The 22,836-nt window shown below is 44.4% G+C and overlaps 1 protein-coding gene across 1 annotated transcript; it reads right to left on the reverse strand.

The window, feature by feature from the left end:
- Positions 1-18,978: 18,978 nt before the first annotated feature.
- LOC119271077 (probable ascorbate-specific transmembrane electron transporter 1) lies at positions 18,979-21,511 on the reverse strand. Its single transcript, XM_037553040.1, has 4 exons — positions 21,285-21,511; positions 20,608-20,656; positions 20,321-20,520; positions 18,979-19,537 (listed from the first exon to the last, which is right to left on the reverse strand). Exons 1-4 carry the CDS (start codon positions 21,495-21,497, stop codon positions 19,223-19,225), a joined length of 777 nt encoding a protein of 258 aa, XP_037408937.1. The 5' UTR covers positions 21,498-21,511; the 3' UTR covers positions 18,979-19,222.
- Positions 21,512-22,836: the final 1,325 nt, after the last annotated feature.

The raw sequence follows: 22,836 nt of genomic DNA on the forward strand, positions 1-22,836 counted from the left end.
GCTGTATATGGACTGCTGTGGGCTTGGCAAGGGTTTTCAGTGCGGCCTGATATGGACACCAGGCCCAAGGCTTTATTCATTTTTAGCGCGTGTGTTTTAGAATATGAGCCCACTGTCACATCTGTGCGATCGCATTTTCACAGGCAGATAGAAACGAGCTATTTTTGCACTGCATTAGCGAATTTAGCTTTGCTGTCTACAGAAACAGGAATTGTATACGCAATAGGAATCCTGAAGTATATTGATGGTCTTGGCAATGCCAGTTATAGAGACATAAAGGACACTAAAAATTAAATAAAAAGTCACACAGATATAAACGGTACAAGCAACAGAGTCTTGACAGGGCCATCATTAGTTCTTACACAGTCTTGGCAAGTCTTACACAGACAGAGAAATATAATTATACATTACGGTTAATCTATGCAGTTAAACAAAAGGATCGAAACATACTACAATTCTAAAAGGTCTGGTTTAGGATCCATTCTTGTAGAACAGAACTCTAGAAACCTCTCCTAATGCTTTTTAGTTGCTTTTCTGATTTGAGCACCCTGCCCTTGAGCCTTTCTGCTATCTTCTCAATGTTGTTAAGAGGTTCGTTCATAAGCTCATTCATGGGTTCTTTCCCAGATGATCTGTTGAGCGCTGTCACATTGCATATATGATTAGATAATCCATGCATGTATCTTGTAAGAACAAACCAGCCCATAGCATTTTTCTTGTTCTTATACCTAGCCATCATTAATTTGTTCTTGATGGTTCTGGTCTTCGCCTTTGTTTTCTGCTTGTTATACTTCGCCACTTCTAGCTCATGCTTTAGAGACTGATTTTCCTCATACAGTTTCTTCATGGTGTTGTAATTGTAGTCTCTTAGTTCCGTCTTAACCATGCATTTTATGTATCCAATTGCTTCGATGGCAGCTGTGTCCTCTAACATTGCATGATCGATACACTGTACCCCGGGAATAGCCATACGGCTGCCATGATCTTCAACATATGATGTGGGTGTATGGAAAAAAACAGTGACACATACTCTACCGCCATCACATGCTTTGCTTCGATATTCAGCTGCTGGAAGTTCTAAAGTCTGTAAAAGAACATCTAGCATCATCCTGTAAGGGATTTTGATCATCGGTGGTATGGCCTATGATTTTAAACAGATGTCATTAGGCGCGAGGGCATGAATCATATGTCGGCAAATAAAAGCTTTTAGAAGGAAAGTGTACTTTGAATAACCCAAGCAGAACTAACACCATATTAGTTTTTGCTATGGTAACAGCTGGAATGAAGATAACTAATTTATTCTGGACAACTTTATGCACAAGATGTTGATCAAGGTAAGTTTGTATATGATCACTTGTATAAGCATAAGCTATGCATCGAGGTTCTAATAATCACAAGTATGAACTAATGACTATCACAAGTGTGAATTGAATCCTGGATGCAATGTATAAACAGGAGTATTGCGCCTGTATAAAACAAAAAGACACACAGCCAACACTGAAACAATGCAGGAAGCTCTCTAGTAATGTGCCTATATGAAACAAAAAGACTTTGGGTGTGCTTGTATGGAAGTATTTGGTGTATTCTTTTTAGATGACCATGCTAGCATTGGTTTTTGTGGTTCAAAATTTCCCTTGTTGAGTGGTGTCAGTACAGGCATATCTTTTTGCCTGCTTAAAACTTCATGACATTAAGAAATAGTTTTCATAATAAGCCCACGAAGCTTAAACTACGAATCTTGCTGAGAGGAAATAGGCATAGAAAAAGTATCCACAATAGATAACTAAAGTATCAGTTGTTTTCTACTATATAACCACCAACCTCACAGCGGGGCTACGAATTCTCATACTGAGTGTAGGCCTCTTCCATGCCTGGCATCTCCTCCTGCATCAAAAATCGGAACAGCTTCAGTGCATACCAAGGAAAATCATTCTGGTCAAAGGAATGCTTTTTTATTTTTCTGAAAGAAAGCCACCTCAAGCAGCTGGCCTTCAAATTGGTTATTGTTGGAGTATTCTTCATCCGGAGAAAACCTGGCATGTATCTCCTCTGCATCCAGTGGCATCTCCTGTGAAATCAGGTAGATAGATTAAGCGCCGACCACAGCTGCAACTTTAATAAAAAACAGGGCACATAGATCTGCGGCTACATCACTGAATTGTAAGGGTAGTTACCTGTGGTCCTGCTGAGGAGTTCTCCGGGAATCCAGACACTGAAACACATGGACAAATAGCGGTTAGCAATATTGATTGTGCTCGGGCCGGTGTGGTCATTGTTTGGGAGCGAGGCACTGAACGTGTAGGAGAGAACACTCTGCCGATCTAGGGTTTCATCTGGCTGCCTTCATAGCAATATATGATATGTCTATGGGCCTTTTGGCTAGGCTATTGTCTCTGTGCCCATACACCACAACTTTCAAGGGCCTCCATAGTAGTAGTTGGAAAGGAAAAATGTGAATAGAAAGGTACACAGAGGGCCACTGTAATTGTTGATCGCAGGTAATAGAAAAGAGAAGCAGGTAATACAGGTCTTAAACTGGCGTTACAGTTTGAAAATAAAAATACACTGGTGGCATAGTAAGGTTGGTTGCTAATAATACATTTGTAATAGGTAGTTGAAGTTTTCGATCTTCTCCCCTATTTGATGTATAGCATCTTGCTCAGAGAGCAGAATACATCAACTTTTGTAGGCTTCATCACAGCAATATTCCCGTGGGAAATGAAGAAATAAGTTAATTGTTATATCATAGGACCTTGTCAGTATGTGTACATAAATTGACCCACACATATAGTATACCTTAGTTTTCCAGCATTGTTGGAGATCGAACCGTTATCTTTGCCTTTCGCGTGTACCGCGGCATGTAATGATGTCATGTATGCATATAGTCTGATTCGCATCCACGTGGTGTTATGTAGATGGTAATATAATCTGGGATATCAATCACACTGTCAACCCAGCCAAAACAGTCATATATATGTGTATTTATGAAGCCCTGTCCAGGCAAACCATTCTCTTCAACTAAGACAAACGGGCTCAACAGCTGGCTTGCTATTTCGTGTCGGAGGATTCCAGCCGGAAGTTCACTTATACTCACACGAATAAATCGGGTAAGTGAAATTTGCTGGCCACCATAAGAAGAACACCAAGGAATAACCTTGAAGATGTGGCCGCCTAGCTCAATGTGTCCCCTTGCCAGAATAGTTGATCTGAATGCTGCAAATGTAGCATACTGAACACCCCCTTGATAGTATACAAGGAAAGCATCAAAGCTAATTGGCTTCACCATGACGTATCTTGACGCTGGTACATATCGAATGATCGCAGAAAATATTTCATTTGTGTCTATGGGTTCAACACCATCTTCTCGTTTGAGGATTATAGAATGTGATAGCTCCTGGAATCTATCGGGGTCGACCTCGGCGTCTTGAAGAAAACAGTGTGGGGCAGCAGCATCGACGGTGATGTCCCGAGCATTTGGCACAGGTGATAATGGCTCAATGGGCCTCATTATCTTGCTGAAAGGGTTGTTAAGCACACTAATAAGCACAGTGAACATGTCTAGGTGGATCCCTATTGTTGTGTTTGCTGGATCCCTAAACCTACGTCTGATCTTGATATTCATTCGCAATGGCACATTTTCTGGCACGTCTGTCCAACAGATGCACCGGAACGCGAGAAGATCATTGTAGGTGATTGTGTCAGGGTAAAGCTCAGAGATGACACAATATGGATGCAGCATAAAATCCACTATCTTGAATGTCCAAAGATGCAGTGGGAGGTTTGTTATTTCAACTAAAACCTGGGATTCGGCATGGTTATCATTGAAATCATAGCCTGGTGTGCCACAAAATGTTGGGTTTTCATCTGCACAGAGGGTGGTAAAGTATATATTACCCAGGTTAAGCCTCTGTTCGGACTGAAGGAACTCGACTGCTTGTCTGTTCTGCTGCTTGTTTGGGATGCTAATTAAGAACTCCTGGTCAGGAGTATCAATGGTAACAATTTCATCGCATTCAAGCTAAAAAGCTTTGGCCAATGCATTATCAAAGTGCCTTCGTGCAGTTCTACTATCAGGAGAGAAAATGATTTGGAAATGGTAGTGTGTCCGGATCTCTAGGCATTTTGTTTCACCATAAGAAAGAAAAGCTCTTGTAATATTTCTTCTGGAACAGACAGACAAGGACGAAATACCTAGCAAGATTATAAAATAGTTTAGGCTATCCGCCAGCTTAGGCGCTGAGAAAGGACGACTGGATCTAAGAATACAGGGACATCGGCTCAGCTTAGAGGAACAGGGAAAGAATGGAATCTACCTTGAACTGAAACAACAATATAGGATGCAACTTCATCGGTTGAAGAAGATGCCATAAGCCCAGGGCACCAAGATGTAGCGAGGGAACAAACCCTAGAAATGGATGCGCGGAGAGTGTGACGGCGGGATTGGTGGGGTGGAGTAAGAGAGCGTGCAGGTTATGGGGGACAGCACATAGGCCAGTCCTCAGCCACACAACCTGTCTGGATATGAGGCACGGCCAAGAACGGGCCTACTGGGCCGAAGTAAAAACAGGAATGGGCCAGAGCCTTAAAGGCTATGAAAAAAGGAGGAGATGACCAGAGTCTAAAACAGAGGGGAGACAAAATCATCTATGAAAAGAATAAATCATCTGCAGACTATGGGGCAGCATATCATGCATAAAAAGGCAAATGATAATCGAACAGCACACACATAACAGGCTAGAGTTCACTTGATTATATAGAGGAGTTTTTTTTTGCCGTGCTTTGACACTGCTACTTGAGCAGCCAAAGACTTTTTACCACACTGACATATAAATAGAGGGGTTTTAAACATGCTTCGTAAGAAGCATACAACCACACCAAGGTCTATGCAAGAAGCATACACGGCAACGGACTCTACTTGTAGCTGGTCAAAGAACATTGTGATGGAGCGTTGTCGAGAGCGAAGCTAGATGCATAAACCGCCATATTTCTCCTTCGATCTTGCTGAGGAGAAGCTAATGTACATAGGATAGATAACCTACAGTAGAACGCAAAGTTTCATAAACTAGTTCCAAGTATGAGAATGGCAAAACAAGTCCAAGAATAGTAGTATATAGGGAAATTGTGGTGTACCTATAGATATTTTAAGGTTGCATAGGCAGGGCAAAGGAGTCACTACTGCTTTGTTTTCTTCCCTCCTCCAGCTCCTTTTCCAGCAACGGGGTTCCTTTATTTCAAGGTGTGTTAGTCAAAAATAAATAAGCGGAATGCTATACACAGGTTTGGAAACCGGCTATATTGGTGGAATGTAAGAAGCAGTACTTACTTCTTGTTTTTCTGAAGTGGACTCTTGTTATCTTTTGCATTAGCAGCACCAGAAGGATCTTCAGCCTTTTCATCATCGTTCTCCTGGAGCACCCAACATATATATAAGCTTGATAATAGAGAGACATAGCATATTGATATTGGATGGTTATTAGGCTATACAATAGTAAGATTTTGCCTTGACACCTGTGTATCAGCACGTGACCATGCTGCTCATTTACTAAACGTATATGTGTGCATTTATAGTATTATGCATTAGTTAGCACATGTGTGTTAACAGGTATCTCAGGCGGAGCAGAGAAATATTTAACGCGGCTATTTCGTCACACTTCTTTGGAGGATCCTCTGCCAGAGGGAGCTTCTTGTCATTGCCGATAAATAAAGCATGTCTGGTCCTGCTAGGTGGGCATGGTGATTTGCTAGAAAAGAAAATACGATCATAAGAGCAAGCAAGTATTAGAAAATACTGCAGTAGTCCTTTCTAAAGAGGCATACCCTAGAGATGCAGATGAAAGGAGACCAACACTGAGCTTTGAAGTTGGTGTCTGCGTCTAAGTGTAAAAAAGAAATGAGAAGAACTGAATTAGTTTGCAGGCATCTTGATTGAATAAATCGACTGAGATATGGTAGACTAAGAAAACAACACATCGCGCTTGTAGGTGATGGAAAAGTTATAGCAGGGCTCCCTGAGGAGCTGCCAGGCTGGGCTTTCTTAATGCTTGGGGTACTGGGTATAAACATCTCAGATGGTACTGGACTGTCAGTGAGGGAAGCAGAGGATGATGCTCCAGATGATCCAGGGACACAGTCAGAGGTAGATGCGCTTAACTCAGGCTTGTAGGTTTCCATAATTTTCACAACTTCAAATGATAACTGTGTGCTTGTGGTTGCAAAGCTTCTCTTTGCAATGGACACAAGAAGTTTATACTTCTGCCCAATAATCTGGGTAACCTCTGGTGGAGCAATCCTATCAACCATCGGTACATGAGCTATCTCTTGTATGGTTGGAAGTCCTGGGTTTCTAAACTTCAGTAAATTGAGGAGTGGTTTCCAACAGCTGCTTTTCCAACTTTATCAAACATGGTGAACTCAGCCTCACCCACGTCATCACTCGCAAATACCGAAATACAGTACCTGCACATGGCACAAATAGAATGAGGATTGTAGTAATGGACTAATAAAACATAGAAGAGGCATTTCTAAATAAATCAGGCAGGAAGACTGAGGAAACAAACAACACAAAACAAAAGAAACAGGAGACAAAGGTCTAGGAAGGCACATACGTTTCCTGTGCTGCTATGGATGAGCAGTTAGGATTGGTGCATCGGTAGTTCGATGTGACTATTGTAGAGGTCTTGTTGCAAGAGGAGCAAGAGAAGAACCACCAGCGCTGATCAGGATTGAGCCTCTGGACAGTAACGGTACATATGAACCATTTTTCCTGTCGAAGTAACATAACTTGCAGTTGAGCACATGACCAGGAAAAGTGGGAACAACATATAGAGGAAAAGACAGCGAGGATACCTCATTTTCATAAGGGTTCAGGCGGAGGAGCTCTGACACGGTCTTTTCAATAGGATCAGCGTAGATACGAGTAGTAAATGCACCCTCGGTCAAAGCAGCATCGTTATCAATGGGTTTGAAATTAGTCCCCAACCTATTTTAATACGCAACAGGGGAGATAGTTAGCAGCGTGACAAAGAAAACAACATTGTCTTCATATTCATGGTTAAAGCAAGAGAAGCCAATTAGAAGGCATATAGAAATCACCTGTTGCGGAAGTCATTTATCACTGGGAGATCCTCGTCAATGTACCAACGGCAAGCAGAACTACCACTAAGTCCTTGAACACCTGCATAGTTATTGAACAATATAGAGGGGTAAGAGGCTGCATTGAACATAGGATGAAAAGGTTGTACAATACATAATGCATAAATGTATAAGATGCAATAGGTTGACCACCTTGATTTATTTTAGGTAGTGTTCCTACGAAAATTGCAATCACAGCTTCCTTTTCATCTCTTGCCCGCACTGCTTCTTCTTCAAATTCAATCGCTCGATCACCCCAGAGGACCAGCCTTAGCTCCTTGCCCCTATAGGTTTCATATGACGAACAGATCGGTAAACAAACGAACGAGCAGGCGGCCTAGAATGGTGCATGCATAACAATAAGCAAATGACACTTATTGTAAGTCGGTTAGGATTATTGTCCTTGTGTTTGATGGCTCTGGCTGATGCATTGATTGGATAGTGACCACATCATAAACAGCAGTTATTCTTCCAATGACATCTTCAAAACCATAGAATTTGCAAGAGCATCAGACTCCAGATATTTGACAAGTGGTTTTTAATGTACTTAGGCGTGCGGTGACACAACTTACCAAGGAAACGAGGCGGTGGCCCACATGGCCTGGGGATGTCCTGAAATGCGATCAAATTGTAGGTGCAGAACGGGTAATCTGCTTCCAAGCCCAGGCGTAAAACAACATTGCTAAACCTGGTGAACTGAATCATGAAGCGACTCTCAACAGGTCTATAAGTTTTCTTTGCTTCAACGCAGTTGAAGCTGCTCATCATGTAGACCTTTCCTTCCTACAGCTCATTCTTCAGTTCTTCTGCTCACTGAGGAGGTATCTACACATACATATGGTTGCCCTGCCAACAAAAACAGCAATCAGAAAGGTATCCTAGGCCAAATATGGATAGTTGGCGTTGAGCTAGCTATGTAAAGACAAACCTGGCTATCAAGAACAACTAAGTCCATGTGCTGGATAGGCCCATTTTCAGTCCCCCCACGATAAAACCATAGGCGCGAGACAAGGACAGAGACAACCCACTTCCTGTTGTGCTTGTGTATCTCAGAGAGCATCTGATGCGCCATCTGGAAACATAAAGATACTTTTGCTTAGGAAGGTAAAAATACACAAAGAAGCAACATATTAGGTTTTGCAATATGATAGCATACCTAATCGAAGTCAAGTGAACAGACATACTAAGCGAACTACCAAAATACCTTTAACATGTACATAGATGCACAGAAAAGAACAGTATTCGCTATCTTAGGTAATGAGAAGCAACAGATAAAACAACATTTATAGCCTCAAATCTTATTGAAAAGGGAGCAGATAATCGAAATATTTCACCAAATTAGGAAGCATACAATAATAGAGACTAAGAGGCAGCAAGTAGTAGTGAGACCAACAGCAGCTCGCAAAATAAAGCACGACGTAGGTACTATTCCAAAGACTCAAAGATCTTAGAGAAAACTATGTTTCTAGTCTGAGATCCAAGTGTGCCACCTTCGTTCTCGATAAGAATTTTCAAGTTTTTCTTGGAAGTCACACGTGAAACCGCCATGTAAAGCTGGCCATGAGTGAAAACAGGGCTTTTCAGGTATAATCCAACAACTGAGAGAGTCTGTCCCTGGCTCTTATTGATAGTCATGGCATAACAAACCCTCACTGGAAACTGGCGACGATGTAAAGTAAATGGCCATTTAGGATCCTTGGCAGTGAGGCAAATCCTTGGAATGTACACAATATCCCCAATATTAGAACCAGTCATGATAATAGCCTCAATGACTTTCTCACCAAGTTTAGAGACAACAAGACGAGTGCCATTACAAAGACCAGTTGCCTGACTCAAATTTCTAAGGAGCATAATCGGCATGCCTTTTCTCAATAGCAACTTGTGCTGTGGGAAGTTGTTAATTTTAATTGTATTGAGGTACTCGATGGGATAAAACACATCCATATTACGCATTGAGTCAGCAGCATTTCCTATAGAATCATAGCTTAAGTACTCTCTCTCTCTCTCTCAGCAGAAGGCATTAAGGCTAGCACATGGTCATTAACTTCTTGAGCTAGATCATTTGTTGTTGTTAAGATAGCCCTTTGGCACAAGTACTTTCGATTAGAACAATTTTTAGCAAAGTTTGTATATACAGCATTAACAATAGCGCCTATTCTATTTTCCTCAGAATGGATCAACATATCATCAGGAATTGTTACCCAACTTGGCTCACACTCCCCTTGTCTAGTAACACAAGGCATTGTACCATCACCAATACTCAAGATCCAACCAGCAAAAGAAGCTATCACAGCTTGTAAAACAAGATCTATTGTTTGCACAGCCAAACGCATGTTCACATTAAGATGTAGAACTTCTATAAAACACCATAGTGGTGAATTTGTTATAGCAGCATTTATAACCTGTGAGCGAGTCCCACCCTCAATGACTAGTAAAATATGTCTCAAATCGCCACCCAGAACCATAACCTTACCACCAAAAGGCATGTCAGCTATAGAAGGATCGTCGGCAGACAGAATATCACGTAAGCTATGATCCAAAGCCTCAAAACATCTACGATGTGTCATTAAAGCCCCATCCCATATTATTAGGGAGGTTGATTCGATCATCCCTACTAATTTGCTAGATATTTTTATATCACATGTTCCATTGTCATCTAGACTGATTGGTATTTTAAACCTAGAATGAGCAGTCCTACCTCCAGGTAAAAGAAGTGCTGCAACCCCAGAAGAGCAACTGTGAGAACAATCCTTTCTTTACCTCTAAGATAAGCAATTATGGAACTCCAGAGAAAAGTTTTCCCAGTTCCACCATATCCAGAAACAAAGAAGAAGCCAGGTTTTCCAGACACAACTCGGTCGATAATATTCTTATAAGCTAGGAGTTGATCTGGATTTAATTGGCTGTACATGGTTCCTGCCTTTAGTAGTTCACTTTTAGGATCAGCAGATAGTTCATCAGTTATCATGCCATTGTCATCAAAGTTATCATCATATGTAGTCTTTAATGGTAGCCTGTGGTCTAGAATATTAGGGCCATTTTTACTAATAGAACTGTCAACTTATCAAGCAAGATGTCTCTCAGCTCATCAGGAGGTATAACATGATTATCATCACGAAAAGACCACTTGATATTGTACTTAATATCCTCACCTAACTGTGACCAATATTTTTTGAAGAAAGCATTTCATCGTTAACACCACAATGAACAAGGATTGTAACAAAAAGCCTGCGCAGCTGATCTCCCATACCCCAGGTCAAAGCCTCATCAAACGCATTATACCATTCAAGATCATCTCCAAGTAAGCCCCTAGCAACACATGCCTCCTTAAAGGTTTCATACACAATCCCATTATAAGTTCTAACATTCGTATAAGACATGGCACCTTTGACAACCATCAAGAGCATTCTAAGATAGAAAATTTCTCCAGTTGTAGGGTGAACAGAATAAATTCTACCAATCCTATAACTTGAGGTCTTAGGAATCCATTGTTTTTTGCTTGCTAGCCAAGTCCATTTGGTTGGGAAGTCACAATAAGTAAGAGACCTAGCATTTGCATGGCATCTATTAGCTACAAACCACTCGGTTAACATTGTTCTCTGTAGCCACTCATCGTCAGCAACTGACTTCAGGTTTGCTTTAACATTGAAACGCACCGTGTGTTTATTTAATAAATGAACATGCAATCTTTCAACATAAGGCATCTTACTGTGTATATCAAAGCCATATATCCTCCAGCAACCATCTTTATCACATTTGTAACGGCATTGTCTATATTCCATGATCTCATCAATCTCAATACCATGCTTGTTTTTGATGCTTTCAAACAAAGTTTTTGAAAAATCAGGACCCTTTGTAACATACTTATAAAGATACTTGATGACATGGGTTTTATTGCACCACTCAACGTTAATATGCGCTTGGTATTTTTTTAGCATGAGCAGATTATAAGGAACAACATGCCTATTATCAAGTCTGGCCTTTTTCATTATAAACGGCCGTTGTCTGGGCGACTATACACAGGGAATCCACTATCATCTAGAGAGGTCTCAAGCTGAAATGACTTAGGAATTTTTTTTGAACACAATCCATCTTTCATGCAAGGACATTTAACACCATCTTCCCCGCAAGGGCCGTGCATCATGTGTTCAGAAACAAGAACGTATCCAACAGGATCCGCAACAGGATCAGGGATGGAAGCCGATATAAAAGAGTCAATTAAAGTAGGACTAACCTCCCATTTTTTTCCTATCAAGCCAGATCAGGATATGGGCATGAGGAAGCCCTCTTTTTTGGAACTCCACAGTGTGCAGTACTGTGAATAAATGGATAAAAAACAATCACAAGCTGAGGTGGAAAAGAACAGAAAAAAGAGATGAGAGGAATCAGAAAGCACGTTTTACCCGCTATGACAGGACCAAAGGCCTCCCCACTCTTAATATCATGAATATAGTCATTGAGCTTCATGTGATAAATCCTGACCGGAAGGTCCACCCTGTCTGAAGGCATCTGACCAGGCTCAGAACACAGGGCTTCTGTTATCTCAGGCCACTTGGGATTATAGGTAAAGGTGGTGAAAAGGTCTGGTGGGCCAAAGACACATGAAATAGCTACTGCATCTTGGAAGTTCTCAATCATATAACGACGGCCACCGGTAAAAGAGGATGGAAGTATGTTTTTTTGCCAATAGAACTTGCATATGTCTGCCCTTTTCCAACAGCATCAGTGACTCCTTGCAAGTTCTCTGCTCTAAGATCATTATTGGCCTTCATGATGAAATGCAGCCTCCACTCGTCTATGCAAGCATGTGCATCTACAATGGCCTGTGAGGAAAGCAAACCACAACAAAGGTATGGATTATGCTTCTCTGGTCTATAGTGGAGACAATAGGAATAATAGTCCTACATAGTGAGCCTGGTTCTTTTGCTAATATCTAAAGGGTCTAAACCAATATATTTAAGCCCGAGCCGAAACCCACGTTCTGCATAGGGGAAGAGAAGAGGATACTGCAAAGGCATATATGAAGTTTGCAAAGAAGATATTTGCTGCAGATTGTCATCTCTACCGTGTATTATTATGTCACGGCAAGAAGCCTCCACCGTGAACTCACCAAACATTAAAGATGCTAGCTCATCAGTTGTAGGAAGGCTAAACTGTGGGCCATCAGATTCTCCAGGGGCAACTAAATGAATGGCTATCTCGGCATGCTTATTGGCTGCTAGTATTTCTCTAGCTGATCTAAACGTTTTGACATAAGAATTGTGTGTATCAAGCATATGCATCAAGCCTTCAACAATAGATTCATCTAAACCACCATCACTCTTTTCACCCTTTTCTAAAGCCTGAATCCTGTTTTGCACCTCATTCTGGGTATCATATATATAGAGTTCGGCATACTTAGGGGTATTTCCTTCCTTAGGCATAAGAGATCCCATTCGATGACAAACCTGCCCGTTTATTTTGTATATGTTTGGACCATTACCATCATTTATAGAACGGTCAACAGTAGTTCCCATGGAAGTAAATGCAAAGAGGCAGTTGTACTGATGAATTTTTTTTATAAACTCTCTGCTACGCGAGGGACCATTGTATCTCAGCAACTCAGAGAGAAACAAGGGTGGCTTTTTAAAAGGTGTAATATACACCTTACTGCCCTTGCAACATTTGTTGTAAACCACCCGCCTTAGCGTAATAGCGGATTCCGATCTCACCCTCTCCTCGAACCAGAAGACTGCACCACAGTTGGTACATTTGTAGTCTGGGCCACCGTAGAAAGATCTCTTTCGGTACCCAGCTGCAAATTTATCTTGACTCGGTAACAATGGTAAATCAGCAATGCATCATACAATAGTTTCTAGGCATATCGGCACTCAACATACCTTTCAGCATCTCAGACTCCTCAGCCGTGAATCCAACCCAGTCAGCACTTAAGGGTGATCCAATGGCAGGCCCCTTCCCCCTAAGTCTATCAACAACCACCCTGCATCTCTTTCTATTACGGGACGTAATTTCTGGACTAAGAACGGGGAAGAAACCATCATCTAAAAAAACAAAGGGCCTGTCACAGGTATGAAGAGGAATCGAGAGAGTGCAGGAGGCACACCTATAAAGGAAAATGACTTATTTTAAAAGGGCACCCCGTACATTCTCTTTTAGGTAGGCCTGAGGATATGTAGGGCAACAGTGAGTCACAGAAAGACAGCCTTTGTCGAACAACACGTCGGGGAGGTGGTTGACTGGTGCTTGAACTGGCCTTACGACGAACAGAATGGTGCTGAGGTATGACTCACAGGAACGACATGAAGAACAGAACAACCACAACACACTGCAACAGGAACGTAACACAAAGAAAGGTAATCTAATCAGGCGCATTAAACAGCAAAAAGGCATACACCTAGACCCAGGAACAGAATTCAAAAGATAAGGCTCTATAAAGGGCATGGAACTACTTTTTTTAAATGAAAGGGAGATGCATCCCAAAAGTAAACTATAAGCCTTTTTAAAAATACACAGGCAGAAGGAAAAGGCAATCAAACAAATCCAGCGGCGAAAAAACAAGAGAGAGAGAGAGAGAGCAAGTACATGAAACACATTCCCAAGAGCCCATGGGAAACTATAAGCCCAAACGAACAAGATTCTCTAAAGTTCGTGGCCCAAGAAATACCTTCCCAAAAGCCCATGAAGAACCAGAAGCCCAAAAGGAACAGGGTCCTCTAAAGCCCGTGCTAGTTTTTTCTCTATAAGAGAAGGGGGTGGTCCAAAGGCCAAAGACCCAGCCGAGGAAGAATCAATAAACAAGTAACATATTTATTATTTGGGCACGTGGGAAGAGCATTGAATTCAAAGAAGAATACTATTCTTTTCAGCCTTGCAAAACACAGAAAGAAAACACTGTAAGAGCCATATAGAAAGCCCAAGGACTCTATTGCATCAGAGGAATGAACCAATTCAATACAAAGCAGGCACGCAGGCACAAATAGGAAGCCCAGAAAAGATAGCTAAAGAGATTGAAGAGAGGAAAGCATCTGAGAGCACAGTAGACCCCAGTCAAACTGGACCAGAACAGGGCCAACATCTAGATTTATCTTCGTCTCTGCAGACGTACGGCGCAAGTGCAATAGCTCTCTCTCCAAGTGACCAACACGCCGAATGGTAGAGACTGCAACCGTTATGGAAGAACGAAGGGAGCTCCTATAGGCCATCATACAGTCATAATTATAGTCTCGAACCACAAACCCATACAGACGCTACAAAAAACTTATAGCCTGGAGGGCAGCCTGTTCATAAGCATGGACAAAACCACACCAGGCTGAGCTCCAAAAAAATATCGTCGTGGAACCGGAGCAGAACTATCCCCTGGAAGCTCCAGTTCTACCCCACCAAGAACGGACCCATCCTCCGTGACCTCACACAGATACAAAAGCGCCGGCAAAGAACACCGAGCCACCACGGCTTCCAAAATGGGTATAACAGTTGAAATAACAGTACACATCCTGCTCACACGCAACGAAATTATAAAAAACTGAAAAATAACACGACCCCCGGAGCAGATCCGGAATAGCGAGATTATCAGTACATCAACAACCATGATAACATGCACAAACAAGTAAATACATCGGAACCCAAAGGTAGCTGACATGCAATGGAAAAGGAGAGCAAACCTTGAGGAGCAGCAGCAGGTCACAGATTCAAAAACAGATCAGCCTTTCCAACCTACAAAATAAATGCAGACAGAACCATTAGAACACACCAAGTCAGAGAGCACATATATATTCTATCAAAGGTACTAAACAAGTGCAGAGCCACAGAACGACACCAGAATAATTCTTCTTTTAACCAAAGGAAACAACATCACTTAGCATGACAAAACACCATCCACTACATCTATAGCAGCTTTTAATCACTGAGCAATCAAACTGTATACATGCAGGAAGCGAAGGACCATCAATCAATTTCAACCACCATGTTTTTTCAAGCAAAGTAAAAACACAAGAAGTATAAACCTTCAGGGCCACTGCAGAGGCAACAGGCAAACAAAATGGACTAAGCACGACATCTTCTCGGACCTAGTCTTTTGGGCTATCACTAAGCAATGCATCTCTCGACAATCCAAAAATAGAGACAAACAGGCAAAAGAGAAGCACATTACCAGAATGATGAAGCACAACCGGAAGAGCAGCCAACAAGCGAACATGGACGAACAGCCGACCAACCTGAAAACAACCTAAAACACAAACCATACTCATATTAGCCGCCGACGAACAGCATGAAGTATGCACATGCACAAATCACGGAACGGGGAAATGGCAAAGCAGAGCACACGGTAGCAGGCAACCATCCTATCGAGCAGCACCCAACCATTTCAACAAACACTTCAAAGGCATATGTCCACACAGAGGCAGAAGAGACAAGCACTAACCTGAACAGCAAGAACGTAATGGCGCACGCTCCCACGCAGGAGCCAACGGGAAAATCGGCAGCAAACTGCGCACCAATGGAGCAAAGACAAGCAAAGCAGGTCAGTAAGCAGGAGAAGGAACGACAAAAACGAACAAGGAAAGGGTAAGAAGATGAACCTCAACCAACACCACCCATGGAGGAACGCGCGGCCATGGAGAGAACTGCAACGTAAGCTGGCCGAACTGGATGAAGGCAGGCGAACAGGAGAGGACACGGCGGCCTGGAAGCGTGGACGAAAGCGACCGAACGAAGCGGCGTGGAGAAAATGAGAGATAGAAGGAAGAAAGGGGAAAACCGGAGAGAAAAGCCCCCCGGCCACTGCAATGGCAGTGGCAATTCTCACAGAGGCGTATGGGAACCCACCACACATCCATCTACACGCGGCCTGCCTGCCGGGCCCAGGGGTTCTAGAGCCCACTGTCATAGGCTGCAACGACCCCACGGAGGGCACCCGCCAGAATGCGCACCCCCGACGCACACGCCGGTCATGCGGGGCGTCACGCGTACCCACACTGCACCGCACGCACGTTCATTGGCCCCGCCCACGCGGAGGGAACAGTAACAGGCAACCAGGGAGGCCACGCGCAAGTATACGTAACGAGCAATGGACCAGTGGCCCTGTCCCACCGCCTGTCCCACAATTAGCAGCATGCGGCAGAGCACACGAATGCCCGAGCGAATCCAGTCGAACCACCAACCTGAGCAGAGCCACCACCCATCCCGCCCAGCCACGCACAGATCGACGACGAGTCAAAGCAAACGCACGCAAGCACTCAAGACCAGTGACGCACGGGACCAACGAACGCGGGACCCAAGCAGCAGCGACCAATGACGGTGCAGAAAGGGTGATCGACGACCTGGGGATAAAAAAAGTGGCAGTACAGCCCGGAAACGACGCGGCATGGCGCTGTCGTTCGACGAGACGAGCGAGACGAGACCGCTCGCCCACTCCGCTCGCCCACTCTCCATGCGTCGGGCCGGCCGAATCATAAGGTCAGCAGGCGAAACAGGCAACGCGCACACGGGTAAAAGACACCAGGAAGCTAACGTGCGGGGCCATGCGTCAGCGAGGGCCACTTGCAGCCGTAGCACCAGCCAGCGAGAGGGTAACAGAAAAATACAGAGCGCAGCGACGCGGGTTTCTCGCGCGCACGCAGCGCGGCATGAGCGGCCGGCTCGCGCCCGCGCACCAGAGGAAGCAACACCCAGCCGTTTCGATCCAAGTGGATGCAGCACCGGCCCACACGTCATCCCTCGCGATGATCCACCGCTCGGTAAAAACGACAGGGTTGAATTCTAGCGGCGATCGGACGGCCAAGACGCAAAAAAAGACCTGGTCAACCCTCATCGAACGGGCAGCGAAGGAACTGATCGAGGGAGCTCCCTGGGAGCGAGTTGGCCAGCATCTATTTTGTTTTAAATTATTCGGTTGCTATTGATTAATATTTACACTTCAAATGTATCTAGTACCCCCTCCATTTCTTTTTAGTCTGGATATAAGATTTGGTCAAAGTCAAGCATTGTAAAGTTTGACCAGCTTTATAGTAAAAAATATCAACATCTACAATACTAAAGTTATATGTTGTGAAAGTTAATTTTATCATGCATCTAATAGTATTGATTTCATACTATGAATATTGATATTTTCTTCTACAAAGCTAGTTAAATTTTACATAGTTTAACTTTGACCAAATCTTATATGCAAACTAAAAAGTAACGGAGGAAGTAGTAGATGGGCCAGGCTTGGGACAGACGTTTTACGCATGTGGTTGAATGGCCGGCTCGTGTCCGCGTCCGCGGCCGCACAACGAGTCTGTTTTACGGCACTAGACATGCCCTAAGAACAGCACACTGTTTTTGGCACGAGAATTCCCTCTACGAAATGCGCGGATGGCTCCACGTACTTGCAGCTAGGAATCAACATGGCATGAGTTTTGCCGATGACCTTCCCACGTGTCACGAGTACCCTTCCAAAGGAGGTTTAAAAACGACTTTTCAGTCGCTGGGTTCACGGTCCTCTCACGCGCGGCCGCGAGCCTGCAAACCGGCGGCCATGGCTCGCAGAATACGGCGCGGCACCGGCGAGTGGTTTCGCAGGCAGAAACTAATAACTATGGCCGTGCCCACCGGTTCAGCACCTCCCGGCTCCCGATAAATTCCGGCCGGTCGCACGAGCCGCTCCAGGCCTCCAGCTTCTCCACGCCCCAAGAGAAGACACACCGTCAAAAAGAGAGAACTTCAGGAGGAGATCAGTAGCGCGTGAAGGTTTTCATTTTTGCTGTGCCGCCCGTCAGCCATGGACGTGTACATTTCGGAGGAGTACGTGATCCAGCGGCGCGCTGAGAAGAGGGCGGCGGCTCGGAGGGCGGCCACGGCCGACGCCGTCAAGGAGGAGGCGGGGAGGAGGCGGTGGACGGCGCCGTGGGCGGACTCTGAGCAGAAGGCCAATGCAGACGCCAACGCCAACGCCATCGCCAATGCAGCTGGGTGGAGCTCGAGGGGCGGCGACGAGGTCATTCTTGCCTATTTATCGGCGTAGGTGTCGTCGTCCGGTTGCCTCTGTTGCCAATGGCCAAGATGGTCTACCAGTAGATGACCAGATTTTGATTTTGTGCTCAGCACTTGCTGAATCGGCAAATTTTGCCTGGCTGTAATTAGCTGAGCCATTTTGTACATTGTATGACTGGGCAAAAGGTTCAGTTCACTTCAGGGTCAAATTCTTTGCAGTCATTTCTCAGAGAGCGTCGAAGAATCTTCTGCTCTTCCGGTTGCGTGTGCTGCCAATGACCAAATGGTCCATGAGTAGGTACATCAGTGGTTCACTAGATTTTGTAGTCACCACTTGCCGAATCGGCAGATTTCCCTTGCTTGTAATTTTAAAATGCTGAGCCATTTGACAAAAGGTTCAGTTCACTTCAGGGTGAACTTCTTTGCAGTCACTTCTCAGGGAGCGTCGAAGGATCTTCTTCTCATCCTGTCACCCAACCCACATCTATCTACAAATCTACAGTCCCTGTTGGTCATCAAAAGGGTAAAATTTCAAATACCCTGGTCCCGAATCTGAACTAGATTGCAGGGACTCAAGTAACTCTTGGTAAACTAGACAGCAAAGTTACATCCGGTGGATCTGATCTAGATTGCCGAAAATAGTGCAAAAGAAGTGGAAAAGTTATTGCCTGTACTACAAACATACAAATGATGGAACAAAATTGAGCAGACCGGTTAGGCACTGACCAGATGGTACATGAGTAGATTTTGTGGACAGCACTCAGCACTTGCTGAATCAGCAGGTTTGCCTAGCTGTAAATTAGCTGAACCCTTTTGTACATTGTTTGATTGGGCAAAAGGTTCGGTTCAGGGTGAAATTCTCTGCGGTCATTTTACAGATAGCATCAAAGAAGGATTTCTCATCTTACTTGTCACCAAGACGGCAAAATTTCACATTTCATGGTTCTGAACCTCAACTAGATTGCAGCAACTAAAGAAAATCTACTGGTAAACAAGATGGCAAAATTTTACATTCTGCAATTCTGAATCGGAACTAGATTGCAGAAAACAGTGTAAAAGAAGATGAAATGTTATTGCCTGTGCTTCAAATATACAAATGATGAAACAAAATCGAGCAGCCGGGTCAGGAGTCAGGACTTCGCACTGATGAATACCCAAGCCTGTGCTCGCTCTGCGCAGGAGCAGTGACATACAGCACGACGGATGCGCCCAGTAGTAAGACAACAAGGGCAGTAAAATTTACCAGCAGGGCTTCCGAGCTGTATTTGCCCAGACCCGCGGTCTGAAGGAAAGTGAGCTTCTCCAGGAACCCCAGCTCGGCCGCGAGCAGCGCCAGCACGTAGACCACGAGCCCAGCACGAACATGCCATGGGAGCACGGCACGTCGGAGTGTCGGCGAAGCGCCGGGAAAGAAGAAGGTGAGAAAGCCAGATACCCACTGAAAGATGGCATCAGAACATTAAGGTTTCAGGTAATACACAAACAAAGCTGAAACTAGTTATTTTCAAACAGTTATCTTGATTATATACCACAAACATAACCACCGTTTCTGAAGAAGAATAACCACTGGAGACTTGATCAAGATGAGGACGTGTATGTTTAAAAATTAATTTATGATGCTTCAGAATGATCTCATCTTGTAAGAGTGAATCACGTCTGACACAATTAACACATATCGCCAATCTATAGGTGTGAAGACACCTAGCTTGCTTACGGATATAAGTAGGACAATATACTTGCATAATTGATACCCCAGTGTCACTAATGGGGATTAACCTTGTCAGCAGATGGTTTAAAGAAACAGAACCCATCTGAGAAATTTTAGTATGAATTGCCCTAAGATCCTCCATTAGTTGGGAAGTATCCTTCATCATGTCAAACACCGTGAGAGTTCAGTTCTAGTGCTTATTGCTTTGGTTATCGTCAAAGAAAATATTCTCTTCTTTTTTAGGGAAAGAAAATTCCCTCTACAGATGGAGCACAGCATCACAGATTTCAAAGCTTCAAATTCACTGAGCAATTCGGTGTCTCCCATGGTGCCGGCTCATAGTGGAGAACTCCTTAGAACTAACACTACTGTGTTCTGTGTTACTAGAATTTACAGATGCAACAAATAAATGCAAATAACTTTTTTTGGAACAATCCAAATAACTACGGTTATTCAAATTCCAAGACTCACAGAATATGGAATCACCAAATGCTAATGGCTTATGCGGATTACCTGTAAACCATACAAAATGATAGTGCCAAGTCCAACCCAGGAGTGTAAGCTGTATAGATTAGCGATTCCACTTTCATTGTGAAACTTGAACGCAGCATATATCCCGAACGATCCCAGGAAAAGCGCAACGGCATGAAGAATCAAATGGACCTTCTTATTTGTGTCATGGCTCCATGGCAATGTTTTGTAGCTCATTATGGCTGCAGAAAAACTACAAGTAGCTTGATCAGACATGTTTAAACCTCCTCATCATGGAAAAACCATCAAGGAAGAGAAGAGAACCTAACCTTCACTCCCTATGATGATGAATCCGATCAGCATAAGGACAGGATGAACCTGCATGGTAGTGAGCGGATGACGTTATGAATTTTGACATGAACAACATTATGAATTTGAGCACAAGACTGAGCTTATAACATTAGCCATTAGGTGACTATACAAATAAACATTCAGCAATTAGGTATTTGGTTTAGCTCAAAATATGGAATTCTGCCGATCCCAATCCAACTTTTATGGGCATACGTCCTTAGAATGCACTTGTGTGCCAGGATCCCATTTACACCGAATTAAACTTTAAAAATGACCTTCAGCAAAGATCTTCCAAGAAAAACCTGGAGCCTTATACATGTGCTCTTCCTTCCAACAGTAGATGCATACGATTTACTTTTCCACGCGGACAAAAAAGGGCGGGCATTGGATCATCAAGTTTCATGATCAGACCCACCTAAGAGGCTAAGACGACAACAGCTAGCACACTAGAGTCTTGCGACCAAAAGCAAAGGACACCACCATTAACCGCCACGCACGTGCCATTAACCAAGCTCAAGCAGTGCCTACGCAGACGAGGGCATGAATTTCACAGCAATTAAAGATCCTACCTAACCAAGGACCGGGCATCTCCCCCAGGATGAAATGCCTCATCCACGATCCATAAACGGAAAGCTAGGGGGTAGTTCTTACGTACGTTAAAGATGAGCCCCTTGTTGGTGGGGGAGCTGAGGGCGAGGCCGCCGCCGAAGTGGACGCACCACAGCAGCACGAGCGCCGCCGCCGTGGCTGCGAGCGCGCGCGCCGCCTTGGCCGGCGCCGGCACGGCCATCTCGTCAGGCGACGGAGAGGAATCGGAGTCTTCCCTTTGTAAAGTCAAACTCCTTGCGGGTCCAGTGATCCAGTCCATGAGCGTGCTGAGGAAGAGGGCACATTGGGTCCATGGTCTGGTTGGTAGGCAGGCCTTGGGCAAAAACGACACTTTCTGTAATTGGGAATGGGCCGAGTAGATCCAATTAACTCCGTTAATGTGTGTTTGGTTAGACCTCTTACGATCCTACTGATGTTCTCTTGGATCAGAAGGTGTGATGTTTGTGTTAAAAAAAAAGAAGGTGTGATATTTTTTCCCTGTAAAAAAGAGGGAAAACGTTTGGCATCTACACGCCGGCCGAACGCTTCGGCCGGTCGTCTTCTCGCACGCGCTCGTATTCATCTTTTTTCCCCAATCTCGTGCAGGTGTCGCCGAAGGGCACAAGGTGGAGCTCGCCGCAGTCGGCCTCCATCCCAGGCGCCAGCTCCTCGCAGGCCTCGGCCACGGCCGTGAGCGGTTGCTCCATCCCCTGCCGCGCGGCCATCACGGCCGCTGTTGTCACACGTATGTTCGGAGCTTGCGCCGGTTATTCTAGTAGCTATGAAGCGACCACGGTGGCGCTTTGCTCGCCGGTTTTTTGCTACGAGGGAGTGTTGTTTAGGGAGTGCACGACGATGCTGCGGTGCTGGCACCCATGGCCGCCGCTGCCGGGGGCGACGTATCCCGGCGAACCTGCAGGCGAATCACTGCAGATTCCGCCGCACACCCCCGTGTGCTGCAACCGCTAAAAAAAACTTCAAACTCTAGATGAAAAGCTTTAATCGGATATACAGAAGCTGCAAGCGTTCAGTGCCATTGAGGAAAGCTACAACTGTCAACAGAAAATGTTACAACCTTCGATGAAAAATGTTTCAACCGAACGATAGATGAAGATTTCACCCAGGCACTGCTCAAAACGAAAAAAGTTTCAAACGTTTACAGAAAAGTTTCTACTGTAGAGGGGGAAAGCTTCAACCATTGGGAGAAAAACTACAACTGTGTCAATTTTTTGCTACTACCATCTGTGTGTTTTGCTACATCCATTCATGAGGTCATGGTGCTTTTTTACTACTGAGATGTGACCGGCGATGACGAGGACATCATTTTTGTTGCAACAGCCTCGTTTTTTGCTACTACTTGGACGTGTTTTGCTACATCCATTCACAAAGCCTGGTGCTTCAAGCGCGGCGGCGAGTTTCGACAGTTTTTTTTTGTTGCTATAACCGTCTTTGAATTTTGCTACATCCGTTCATGGATTAGATGCAACCGCGACGAGTGTTGCATGTATCGATGGTCGGCAGCGACGGAATTGCGGCGGTTTCATCACCAAGTTGCGGCTGCCGGCGGAGGTGTCTAGCTGCCATCCACGGGGGGCGGGTGCGGCGAGGTCAACGGCCGG

Source organism: Triticum dicoccoides, chromosome 1A (genome assembly GCF_002162155.2).
Source record: "Triticum dicoccoides isolate Atlit2015 ecotype Zavitan chromosome 1A, WEW_v2.0, whole genome shotgun sequence".
Taxonomy (NCBI): domain Eukaryota; kingdom Viridiplantae; phylum Streptophyta; class Magnoliopsida; order Poales; family Poaceae; genus Triticum; species Triticum dicoccoides.